This window comes from Marmota flaviventris, chromosome 1 (genome assembly GCF_047511675.1).
Source record: "Marmota flaviventris isolate mMarFla1 chromosome 1, mMarFla1.hap1, whole genome shotgun sequence".
NCBI classification, from domain to species: Eukaryota; Metazoa; Chordata; class Mammalia; order Rodentia; family Sciuridae; genus Marmota; species Marmota flaviventris.
Genome location: NC_092498.1, coordinates 66,218,928 through 66,233,219, shown reverse-complemented (window position 1 = coordinate 66,233,219; position 14,292 = coordinate 66,218,928). Strand labels below are relative to the sequence as shown.

The following is a 14,292-nucleotide window of genomic DNA, read 5'->3' as shown; positions in this document are numbered from 1 at the left end:
TAAACCAAACCTGGCTCACATTATATTTAACTTCAATCCCAGAACATTTCTAAACATGAACTAATTTTAGAATATTATATTTATGGCAGAAATACTTGGAAAATAAATGGAACAATCTACATAGATCTCATTTACTTCATAAGAGAAAAATGCTTAAATTGTTTTTTAAATTTTTTCCTGTTCCATCAAAATATATCTAGAATAAATCCTATCAGGTAAATTTTGCAAAAAATTATTTACAAAGAGCTGGATTTAGGAGAACTTTCTCCTACCAAATTTATCTATATGACAATTTCATATTTCCTCCTTTTATTTGTAAATATAGACAACTTATATAACGTCAATAAATTGTTGTGCACAAATTTTATTAGGGAATCGGATTTAATTGTTTAAAAAATTGTGAAATGTATCCATTCTAAAATTAAAACACACTATTATTAAAGAAAAATTTATAATATGCCATCTTAATATAGGACGTCACTCTCAGTAAGACCACAGTGTCCCCAGAATACATTGCATATATCTTATAGAGATTCTTAAATTCACTGGTCTTCAACACACTCTTCTACCATCTTTTTCTCATCTTTCTGCAGAGAATTCTGATCCTAACAAAATGCTTTCATCAATAAGCCAGAAATCTTCATAATGAAATTTTAAATTCTAGTTAAAGAAGCAGGACAAGCTAGGTATGCCATCTGAATAATCTCTACAATCCCCTAATCCCACCCCTAATCCCCTACCCCACCATACCACCAAATAAAGGATGGAAGAAAACAACCACCAACCACGCCTTTCTGATTTGGTTACTTGATTGATCCTGGAATATGGTCCCTGTGATCTCTTGTAACCAAGTCTCACTCTCACAATAGGAATTAAATAGAAGCTTATATCAAATCAAAAAGAGGCATCCATGAACACGCAAATGAATATGTTCTCTAGTATGCTTGTATGTAAACATACCAGAGAACAGTTTTTATCAGCGAATAAGGAAAACTTTCTTCCTAACACAAATGTGTGCTGAAATGGAAATATACTAGATGGAGTATTCAATATTTTTCTTTAATAAAAGCTCATTTTCTTCAGTTTTAGAACAATTCAAATATATTATTCTTAAGTGGTTTTTAATGAAAATTCTTATAGTGGACATGCAACAGATAATGGGTAAAGGTTGTTTATCACTATTTTATTCTCTGTATGTGATTTATTTTCTACAGTTTTACTATATTATACCATTAGTAAATGTCCAAAAACCTGCTTTCTTGTAACTCTGTGAAATATAGTTGTGTGAAGAACACACTAAAACATATGCTGTGCTACATGTAACTAATCGGCCAAGATTATCTGAAAAATTAGATATTTTTCACTGTATGAAACAGTCAAGCCTCTTCTTTTCCTCTTTGCTAATGATAATACAATGATCACCATTCATTGTTATTTAATAAACACTTGATGGGGGACTAACTGATAAGGAGTATCATAAATTATTAAGACATAAGTATCAAAAATAAAGTTTTTAATCTCCAGATTACTAGCCCATAATACAAAATACTAAAAAAAAAAGTTAAAAGAAGTACTTAATGCTTTAATATTAAATTTTTACAGACTATCTTACACAGAAATGAGTGATCAATAGAAATGCATATTGAATTAGCTGTTTTAATCCACATTAAAATACTTAGTTACCTTATGTAATTCCATTTAAGCTATTTTTATTCTTCCAAAGCAAAGTAAATAAATGAGTAAAAACCACTTATTTTGTAAAATTGTTAGCAACTATCATTTTTTTCTATATACCTGTGCCACAAGCTATTATGTATGAATAACAGTGATCAGGCAGCAAAAAATAAGAAAAAAAATAAAGCCAATTTTTTTAAAAAAAATTTATTTAGGAAGAGGATGTGTGAAAAGCACAGGTGCCCTATTTAAAAAAATTATTTAGGAAGAGCATTGAATTTATACCTAGATCTGATTTCAGTATAACTTCTGCAACTAATGGTAGGGTTACTTATGTTTTTATACATGCAAGTGGTCAGACTTTTGGTCTAAAGATCCTTTTTGATCTCTTGATTCAATAATTAATTATCAAGTTAGCTATTTCCTCTACATAATTTGACTTATATGGCACTGTGCTAACCTTTGTATTTGAGGGCATGTTCCCTGATACTCATGCAGCAGACTGGCATGCAATTAATTCACTTCTGTGTGTTTTTATTAAAGCACAGTGGGGCATCAGAGGGGAGAGTAATACCTGCTAATTCTCAATCCTTCCATGAAAGGTAGCTCCAACTGAACTCTGAAGTACAAGAAAGAATAAGGAAGGGCAGGCAAGGGTTACAGAAGAGTTAATTGGCCATTTGAATTGTGGAAACTCATAGAAAGCAGCATAAAATAAGATAGCTAGGAAAGATTAGGCATGGCAGCTTTTTTTGGATGGCATTAAGGTAAAGGTGGTGGGTATGCTGTGTTTTATTTTGAGAAAATATTAAATTTTTGAAATATATTCTGGTTAATTTATATGGTGATGAACTGAAGAGCATAATAAAATTGAGAGAAATTATGGATAGAGGACCAGATAAGTTATTGTTACAATAGTCTCTGTGTTCAACCCTACTGACAAAAGAGAACTCAAATGAAATCTGCCAATGTGATTGTTATATGTAAAACAATGTACATTGCTCAGCATGTGAAATTAAAATTAGCCATATTATTGTAATTTTTATAATTAGTTTGTAACATTTTGATATGATTTAATGAGTCAATTGAGCTTAATGTGTAGCTAATTGGAAAAGCTAGTATGTTGCCTGGCATATAATGTATATTGTACCAATATATGTATATTCTCAATTTTTCTTCAATGTTTAATATTACATTTATTACTAAGAGTGTTTTATTGCATCTTAAGAAATAGAATGTATTTCAAATAATATTTATTGAGATTCATGCTTCTATGTGCCATAACTATTAATCATGCCAGGAACCAACCATTTCTAAGGTTAAACCTACAAAAATAACCAAAACCAACATATGAGGAGCACTCTGGAGATAATGCAGTGAACAATCTACATATGTAATGGGCACTGTTTCACAAAGAAAGCAGGATGCATTATTTCTTGGAAGATCACAGAGTGCCTAGTAGAGACGAAACCTGAACACTAAAAGTGAATCTCCTCACCATGCAGGTGAGGGTGAAAGAAACAGAGCTCTGAGGAGTGGGGGGAGAACATTCTAATCTGTGAACAAGAAGTGGTATATCATTGAGTGAATTGGAAATAATCCTGTGTGTGTAAATGTAATATATTTGTATATTGTAGTATATATAGGTAATCACACATTCACACATACACTTACACCTACTTTGTTGGTAAATGAGAAAAAAAACAAGTGTAGAAAACATGCAGAACTGAAATCACAGAGATATTGATAATCTCTAGGCATAATTTTAGGATTGAAGCAATTTTGTTTCAAAGAAGTAGGAGGTCCACCTGAATTCTTCCTTTTTCTATATGGCTCAGATTTTCTGCTTGGATACCAAATATATTCTTTCTTGATTTAGTGAATTCCATAATTATTCCTTTTGTAAGATTAGATTTTACTAGAAGATGGTAATGCTTCAGTCTGTAGATTCAAGGGTATTTTAAACTTAAGTCTATAGATATCTTTCATTTAATCTCAACATCTCTTTCAAGTGAAATTTGATTTTATTATTACTTTGTTTGAAATTTTGCTAACCAGATTAATCCTCCTCTTTCCTATTCACATTTTGGTGAACTATTTTCCTCTTTCTCACAGTGAGGGGATAAGGTGGAAGACTTCAAAGCCTCCGTTTCTATGCGAAAGCACACTCCAAAGTCTTTAACGTATTTTCTTGTGGGAACAAACTCCACTACATTTTTCCCATATTTTGATGATTGGTATGTTTCTCATTAAGCTGCATTAGAGATACCCTGTGATGTCATCTGGGTTCACTCCTGCCTTCACTCCACTTTACCTATATGCTATCCTTGGGTAGACAAATAATGCACACAATGAATGGTGTGTGTGTGTGTGTGTGTGTGTGTGTTTGAGTGATTAGAACAGTCCCTGATGTGCATGTGTTAAAGATGATGCATTGTACTTTAGCTCCAGATGCACTTTTTATGGATATTTTTCAATAATACTATAGTGTTATCAGCTCTCATTTTTTACTAACTCTTTCTTACCTAGATTATAACATCCTATGTAAAAAAAATTTCAAGCTTCACTCTGATATATTATTTTAATATTTGATATCCCATTGGTGTTTTTGCTATCTTCAGTTAACATGTATATTTTCCTCTTTTCTTCTTGTTTTCTTTTCGTCCCCAAGAGATTCAAAGGAAGTATATAGAAGAAAAATGTCTTTCCTCCATCATCTTTCACCAGTAGAAAGTGTGTTTCTTTTGTAGAAAGGTTCATCTGGAAGCAGGACCTCATGTGGCTTGTTAGTATAAACCTAGAGAGGAAGTTCCGTTAGAAGATAGTTACAATAATTCAGGAAAGATACAGGGAGTTAAACTATTGGCAGTGAGTATGTAAGCAAAAGAAAACATAGGACAAATTATTGTGGTGAACAAAACTGGAGGGATAGATTGGCTGTGTGGATGATGAAAGGCTCTGGCTAGCATGGATATATGGATGAGTGATACTTATAAGCAACATAAAACATGCAGAAAGTTGATGATGTCAGTATGGAAAGAAAAAAAGGGAGTAAACTCTACTTAAGTCATGCAGACTCTGAGATGTTTGTGCAACATCTAAATAGAGGTTTTTAGTAAGCCTTTGTTTGGCCTGTGGAGGAAAATATGTCTTAGAAGACATATATTTGAGACATGTCAAAATACTGTTCGTGGTGAAAGCTCCAATTGTAGATAAGATTGCCCACAGAGTTATTATTGTATAAAAAGACCAAGTGGAAAGTAAATAAAATAATATAAATATTTAAGACACCGTTAATTGAAGTAAGTAACATGAGAGTAAGAGATAACCAAAGTTCTCAACAATAAGAACTTAATATTCTGCAAAATGTACTTTTTTAAAAAGATACTACAGAGAAAAGCAAGAAGAGTCTGACCTCACGTTTCAGATAGAAATGTATATCTTGACTTCCCAGAATATTTGCTTTATGACCAAGGGCATTTCCAGTAGCCTATCTCAATCAGTTTCCTTATGAGATTAAACAATAGGGAAGAAGTATTCCAACCTCACAGCATTGTGAGGCATAAATATATATTCACATACATCATTCCACAGTTTCTGGCACATAATAGGCACTTATGATATGGTACCCTGTGTTCTTCCTTATTTGTATCATCTGGTCTTTACTAATGTCCTCTGAATGTGAGGCTCTGCCACACCTCTCTCTTCTGGAGAAAGTCCTGTACATTTTTTTTTTTTTAAGGCCAGGTTTAATCCCCTAGCACCTTCTCTGAGGATCATTTGCTTCTCAGTGTGGCATTATTTTTTCCCTTCTATTAGTTTCCACAGCTCTTGTTATCCTCTTTTCATTGTTGTTGATTTAGTGTTTGTTTCTCCAAGAATATTTGTCTACCTTTCTATCAAAGTTTTATTCTTCTCCATACTCCACATACTTTTAACCAAAGTATATGTGTTGTACATGATAAGGAATTAATGTTTGTTGAATTAGCAGATGAATGACCACTAAATGATAAAAATTGAATTAATCAGATTAATTGGTGAACAAATAATTTTCTGTACATGTTTTTCTTATTATAAAGAATAGGAAATAGATTAATATCACTGATATCTTGCTCTTGATGCATTACGAGAACATGTGGGTGAGTGCACTTTCTCTCCCTGACAGAGTGTTTTAGGATGCTTGAATATTGTATGAGGTCTAAAAGTGGAGAAACTGTGGTTAGGCTAGGAATGGACCTGTACTCGGCCAAAGCTCAAGTATGGGCAAGTCATACCTAGATTAGGGAGTCTAAGTCAAAAAGTTGATTATTCACATAAACTACAAAAAAAAAATAGTGGAAGAGAGTCCTGGCATAAGATTGATGGAATAGAGACATTAGAGATAAGCCCACCAGCAAATGCAAAAAGATAAGTCAGTTATCTTCAGTTGAGAATGGGTGGACTTTATGCATATTTTAGGGGTTACTTCTATTGAAATCAAAAGATAAATTATCTTTCTAAATATATTCATGCAATACTTACCCAAATTTGTAAATTGAAATTGAGAGAATATTCTTAGCATGACTAAATAAATAAAAGCATATAGATAAATAAATAAAAACACTCATATGACTCTATCTACGCATGACATGGTCCGTTGGCCCAAAATGGTAAGAGTGTAATTTGTCAATTGCACAGTTTGTATTAGGGCAGTACTTGCCAAACACCAGCCAGTGGAAAGGTACTAACTGCACAGAAAAAAATTTAAAATTACTACTTGGTGAAATAAAAATAAAGTGAAGATATTATGACTTTTCCCTTTGTATAACTCATTCATCTGTGAACATTATCCTTTGTTTTTTGTCCTCTCTGTTAATTTTCCTAGTAAAATAAAATACTGCTTCATTTTTATATAAAATAATAATGAGGGTAAATAGCACTTGATTTTGTTGTCTTCTTTTTACAATGCAACAAAAAGTTGTGCTTCTGCCTGTTTTTTTAAATATTTATTTTTTAGTTTTAGGTTAACACTATTTCTTTATTTTATATTTATGTGGCGCTGAGGATCGAATCCATTGCCATATGCATACTAGGCAAGCACTCTATCACTGAGCCACAACCCCAGCCCCTCTGCCTGTTTTACTTTTGTATTTTTTTTTTTTTTTTTTTTTGCCTGAGAAATTTTTAAAAAGGTCAAAGAAGCACTGAAATATATGATCCAAAAAATTTTGGACTTTACTGAACTTTCCAATATTTACAAATATCAAGATGTGGTTATCATTTAGCCAAAATGTTTTGGCATCTTATAGACCTAGCCTTGAAAATTTTAAAAGGGATGTTTAGCTGTTCTATGAAAAGGACAAAGTTCAAGTCATCGAAAAAGAATGTAAGCTGAGAGCCACCAATGAATACACACAATTCATTTGAATCCAGCAACTGGTGAGGTCCTATTACTGTTCTTACTATAAAACTTGGAAGAAAAATAGAGAGAGGTATCGGAAGTCAGAAAAATAAAGAACAGGGTGGCCATTGTTTGGATTTGAAGGTCAAGTGTACAGGAGTGCTCCATCCTACTATAAAAAGGTCCAGGATCTGAGAAGTCTTAGATATCTTAGAAATCAGTATTCATTTCACTGTCTTTTCTAGAATCTGACCCAGTCACTGTAATCATTTGTGTAAATATCTGTTTATCCTAAAAACAATCAGAACACCACAGGAACTATGCAATTTTATTATGTAGAGGTGAATCATCATGTGTGGTTTTGATATAATTTTCCTACCTTTTTTTTTATAAATTTCTAATGTCTAAGAACATTATTTTATATTATTTTATTAGTTTATAAAATAATTTTCAATATCTTAAATAATGTACTGACAGTGATTGCTGCTAATGACTTCCTTTGCCCCCCCCCCCAAATGAATATACATTAAAGATCATAATGAATTCAGGGGAAAGGGCAAACCTGCACAAATATAAATAAATAAATAAATAGAATGAATTAGAATTGACTTGTTATAAAAGATTACAGCTTTTCTCCTATGATAATTTGGTAGTATATTCTCATTATAGGACTTATTAGTTATACTTTCTTTTGCTATTTGTTATTAGATTAAATAGAAATTATTATCATTAAAAGAGTTACAATTTTCAGGAGACTGTTTTTTGTAACTTTATCATAAGAGAAGGTGACCTATTTGTAATGGATGACACTTTTATTTGAAATTACATGAATCAATTTTTTTTTTCCCTGTGGTAATGGTTGATACTTATTGAGCTCCAACTGCTTGCCTGGGTTTACAATCAATTTATCTTCCATTTTGTTGTTGAATAAAGTACAATGACTCTAAATTATTTGGTAAATCTAAAATAAACAGAATACTTCTTTAATCACTTTTCAAATTTAAGAACATATTATTCATTAAAGAGTGCTCTTTCTAAGATGGCATCTTTGATTATAATCTTACATTTATTTCACTTTACAATTGACACAGCACATAGAAATTGAAGTAATGTCTCAACCAGAAAAAAAAAAAAAAGCCACAATATTACCCAGAGAGAATTCACACCTTTACAAAAGCTTTAATCTTATCAGATTCACCATAGCTGAATTGACTCTATGGGAATTTGTATTTTTTTTTTAATAGCATTTTGTTGTTCTTTGTTCTTTGACTGGATATGAGTACAGGCAATTTTGAGAAGGTAGAGGAATGTTAACCAGCATCTCACATTACTGAATATTTATTTTAGTTTCATCACAAGTTTATGTCATCACAAGGTTTAAATAACAGAACCCCAAAAGAAATACCTAAAATTTTTAAGAGTCATTTCAAACTTGAAACCATTTAATGTTGATTGCAGCTGAACGTGTCTACACATAGGAAAAATAAAATCACAAATTTAAATAGGGAAAAGAGAATAATGAGGAATATGAGAACTAGATTTAGAGAAAAGATGTCTGATTTTAACCCAAGCATTTTTGCCCAAGAAAACGTAAGATAGTTGAAGCGATCCAGAGTTTATCTTGCTCATTGCCAAGAGGGTCTCAGAAAGACTTCTGTCTCAGTTATAAAACTGTGCAGAAAGTTCCTGTGATTAGATTGAAATTAGAATGGAAGGAATGAAGAGATAAAAATAAGTGCATTTGAAAGCAGTGGAAAATAGCTGTTAACCAGAAAGTATTATCTGTTTTTTTTTTTTTTTTAGTGAAATAGTTCAGCAGTAATATTTTAAAATGTGTAATTTGTTTCTAATGTGATTCCATACATAAGCCATCCAAAATTTAATTTGTCTATATACAGAAACCAATAATTCTGCCCAAACTTACTTAAAAATTCAGTATATAACATATTTTTCAATTGGAAAGGTATTTTCAGTGTTTGAAATTATACTATAAAAGTGATTCTTTTTGTTGTTTAGAATTGAAGTTGTACAAAGTAACAAACAAAAAAGAATACCTTATTATATTCAGTATTATATGACTTTTATATTTATCATCAACATATATCATTACATTTATAATTGATATAGATCAAACAAAATCTCTATTGTTTTCAGTTGTTGATGGACCTTTGTTTTCTTAATTTATTTTTATGTGGTGCTGAGAATCGAACCCAGTGCCTTACACATGCTAGGCAAGCACTCTACCAGTGAGCCTCAACCCTAGCCCTCTCCATTTATCCTTTTACTATACAAAATTATTGATGTTAACATGCAAGCACCTTTGGTAAAGTAAGTAAAAGATATTGTATTGAGTCTACTTCACTTAGACCCTAATTTCCTGTCTGGTCAAGAAGATCAAACACAATTCATATTTACCCTCTGCTATATAAACAGGTAGCCTTTGAGTATATACTATGCAAATTATTATATGCCCTTTACATGTCACCTTAACATTATCTCTTGGAAGATATATTATGAATAAATTATTAATCTCATTTTCTAGAAATGGAGGCTCCAGCATTTAAGGAAATCATATTGGTGTGCACATCTAGGGTACAAGTACTGTGATGATGTTCCTGTGTGGGCTTATAGAGGGTTGACTCCCAAAACTGTTGCTGTAGTAGTTATTTCTATTTAACGTCTACTTGATGATTAGAGCTCTCATATGTGGTTTTATTGTGATTTCTATTAAAATCCACTCATGCATCTTAGTTGCCCCTTTCATTTCTTAATATCTTTATGAAAATATCTTGATTTAGGCTACGCTGACATTTTTTGTTTAAGTTTGTCTGGCTACATATCATTTGGCTTCTCCAGTACTAGATTCCATTGTAGATTTTACAATTTGAAGGAAGTGTGAAGGGCAGCTATTTGATAAATATATCTTCTTAACTGGCTAATCAATGCCTGAACATATTATGTAACCCCTGCCTTTAGCACCGTGCCTTTCCATCTGTACACAGAATTTTGAAATTTCAGTCATATTGACTCTGAGTAGTATTGATCTTTTTCAGTTATTTGGATGTTAGTGAAAAGAAGGCCATTTAAATTCAAATATCATGTAGTATATTCTTTCTCTGGAGACTAATAGCTCTCATTCATTTCAGCAATGACTCATATGAATAAAACTCTTTTTTTTTTTGGTTCCTTTCTTTCTTTGCTTCTCTCTTTCATTCCTTTATTTGGGAGAGAAGAGTACAGGAGAGTGAGGTCAGCTCAAGATTATACTAAAGAAATCTCACGAAGAAATCAGAAAAGTATCTTTAAGCTACTTGTTTTCAGTTCTTGCAATATTGCCTGTAAGATAGATTAGTAGATAAAAAGATATACATTCATTGTTGACCTGATAATATGAAAAAAAAAAGAAGCAAATAAGTTGTAAATCATGAGCTATTAATTATATGTTTCCTGACATGAGGAAATGTTAATTCTGGCAGATAAGTCATTTGTATGAATAATTGCAGTACTTGACAGTGTGTAAAGTTGTAAGACTAATTCAAACATGCTATAACAAGAAGCTCTATAAAAATTTCTTGGAAGTTACACTTGAACTAGCTTTTAAGAGTAGGAGTTATCTTGTCCAGGTAGCATGTTGCTGTAGGAGTCAAAAGTAATGGCACAAAGGCCAAAAAGTGTACAACTACAAAGTATGTTTTCCTGCTTGACAAAGGACATGAAGCTAAGAAACACTGGTCTTAGGTCTAAATTGGAATGGCCTTGACTTGACTGCCAATACTAAGTTAAGGAACTTTAAGCTCTCTTGAACTTTAACCTCTATTGAAATCATATTTTTGATAACATGATGGAAGTCATTAAGAGAGAGAGATAAAGCAAGGCAATGTATCACATGAATGTAAACATGTATCACATGTTTCCTGGGTATAGGGCTAGGACAGAGAAAGGGTCTGCATTGTTACTTTCTCTCTTTGAAAGAAATTCTACATTTTGTGAACTCTGATAAAGGGTTCCTACTATGTACTGGAAAAACCTGAGGTATTAATTCAGGGAATAGTTTTGAAAAATATAGATGGTGAAAATAATGACATAATGATCCAAAAGACATATTAAAATATCTCAATAAAAAGAGACCTGAAACAACCTAGGAGATTAAGTTTTATGTTTTCCACACATTCCCTCTGCCCTGTTGGCCCCTATACTTACTCTTCAATCTATTATCTTGGGACAAATAAAACCATGTAAGCAAGTCTTCATAAAATTATGGAAGTTTATATATAATATTGACTATTCTGATCCATTACTACCTGTGAATTGATTCCACTAAATGAGCTTGTATAGACAAGTTCTTTCTCTCTCTTTGTACTAATAGTGTGTCATCTTGAATATGAAATCAGCAAACTGATGAGCATAACCACATTTCAATGAAATGAAAAAAGTTTAGTTTCTGTGTATTTCTTAATACCATGAAGAGTAGCCACTGGTTGATCATGACAGCAGACAGTAGTCAGATTACCATGTACCAATAGCTTCTGCTCATGTAGGATCTCACATTAACACCCAATGTTTTGCTTTGTTACCTTGCAGAAATGTTGGAATCCAACAATGTGATCACTTTCAATGGCTTGGCCAACAGCTCCAGTTATCATACCTTCCTTTTGGATGAGGAACGGAGTAGGCTGTATGTTGGAGCAAAGGATCACATATTTTCATTCAACCTGGTTAATATCAAGGATTTTCAAAAGGTATCTTCATTTTAATATGTACACTGTAGTTCTTGTGAAACATCTTAAGATATATAGAATTTTCTAGCTATTAAATATGACAACTTATAGAAAACTGTTTTAAATGAATACTTTATTATTTTAGATGCAAAAAAATTAATGACAATATCAAATCAATGGATGCAGTAAGTCATAAACATCATCAATGAAGAAAGCATAGATCATTATAAAAAATACTAACTTTAGCTAATTCAACAATAATTATATATTTTTCCTGCAATAAATTAAATAACTGATTAAAAATACATCATTACTGATTTCATGCATTATGTATATGTATTGTATTTATACATTTCTCTATATTACCAGCAAATGCAAGATTCATCAAACAATTCCTCACATGCATAATCATATGTGCCACCAATGTTTGAAAATAAAGTTTTATTGGAATACAGGGATTCTCATTAGTTTACATATGTTCTATATCAGCTTTCATGCTAAAACAGCACAGATGAGTAGTTGTGACAGAAATAATCTGACCCGCAAAGTCTAAGATATACTAAAGGTACTATCTGGCATTTTAAACAAAATGATTTAGAAGATCAGTCTTTAAAAAAAAAAGAAAAAGAAAAAGAAAAAGAAAGGAAAAGATCAATCTTCAAGATGTCAGATTTTTGCCAATGTGAACATTTATACATCAGCAAGAAACTAATTTATACTTATTTCTTTTAGTATTTTTGTCTTATATATAAGCTATACAGGTTGAAAAATAAGCATGGATTTATAATCTAGTAGAAATTATGCTATTAAATTTACATGTGACACTCTAAATTAACTATTTTTAGGTAGTCAGTTCTTCCAGTCTTATTTCCCTTAGGAACATAGGTCTTTATGAAATATTTTTCATGAGAACCATAACACAACATGCTTTTTGGAATACATACATGTCAGCATCAATGTGTATTCGTTTTGCTTCTTAACATGGAGGGCTTTAGAGATGTGTGCCTTGACTACTCAGAAACTGTAACAGATTGGACAGTAACTTTCAAAAAGTCCCTAAATTGTAAAAAGTTTATGTTCTCATTGGAGAATGCTGCTTTTGGTACAAAATAGAGGCTTATATTCAAATATAAATTTAGTTTGAAATTCATTAGGAGTTAGGTGACTATTCATTAATAAATAGCGTTAAACTAAGACTGTTCCATTTTCTTCTGTTACCCAAACATTAACATTCTGATCATATTCATAAAGAGGTTTGACTCATTATATGTAGTTTTATAAAAAGAAACACACATACACACACAAATGTGTGTGTGGGCATATGATATGGCATTTAAAAATCACTCTTGGCATTTTTGTTCTGATTTTTCAAGTTGATTGATTTCTAAGCCTCCTCAGATGATAGTAATACATACTTAAGATTATCTATTATCTAAGAAAATTTCTATTCATTTGTTTTTCCAAAATGATAAAAATGCTTGCATTAATCTTTCAAAAATCCTCACAAAATACTTTTTATTGTTGTATTATCAAACAGAAATTGCTCTTTATGAAATGAAATCAAAACATAGAATGATTAAGAAAAATCTGACATTTTAATTTTAGGAAATTGTAACCGTTAAACTTGTCAGTATTGTTTCTATTATTTTGTAAAACTGATATACTTAAATATATACATGGATGGATAGTATATAAGCACAGATCACCTTACACTATATGTTTCATGTGTTTAACATTTTTATTTGGATAAATATTCTAAATTTGGCTTATGTGTTAAATGTTTCTAAACTGAAAGGTACCAAGTTATCATAAAAATGTACAATTTTATAACTGAAACAACTCCTAGAGTCACTTGTACACCTAGCATGCATATTACAAATATTATATATATACATATATATATATATCATATATATTATAGTTATACAATCATATATATTACAAATATTATATATATACATATATATATATATATATATATATATATCATATATATTATAGTAATTCCTACCAACTGGTATTGTAATAAATATGTATGTGTTATGAATTAATTTAAAATTAAGTGAATTGCCTATTATCTTAGTATTTTTGTTATAATTCTTACCCTTGAGTTTAAAAATATCATGCTAAAAAGAGAAGACATTTTTCTAGTTTTAAAACATCCCATTTAAAACAGATTATTAATTTTAATAATCTGTTTTATTTTTATATTTTGTTTAAAAGAATAAACTCAATTTACTTAAGTGTTTATATCTGTTTATTTATGTTTGGTATGTTTATTTATTTTTTAAATACTTTTTTAAACCTATGTATAGATATTTAGCAACTTTTTTGTAAACATTCACTCTTGTGATAAACTTTATAAGAGTAAATTTATGACTATGCATGTTATAAATAATTCTTCTTCTTGATGACTTTACAAGGTAATAGTAAAGATAAGATGAGTGAGCATAAAGGTAAATATTGGGCCAATCCCTCCTCTTAGAGGCGAAAACACATTCTCAGCTTTGGAAGAGCCAT

General features: G+C 31.0%; 1 protein-coding gene across 2 annotated transcripts in view; it reads left to right on the top strand.

Moving 5' to 3' along the window:
* Positions 1 to 14,292, top strand: part of Sema3a (semaphorin 3A) — a 191,606-nt gene that overhangs the window by 38,545 nt on the left and 138,769 nt on the right. For both annotated transcript variants that reach the window (XM_071613509.1, XM_027926422.2), the window contains one exon: positions 11,636 to 11,793. In XM_071613509.1, coding sequence (XP_071469610.1) covers positions 11,636 to 11,793 — 158 coding nt within the window. The remainder of the gene's footprint in view (positions 1 to 11,635; positions 11,794 to 14,292) is intronic.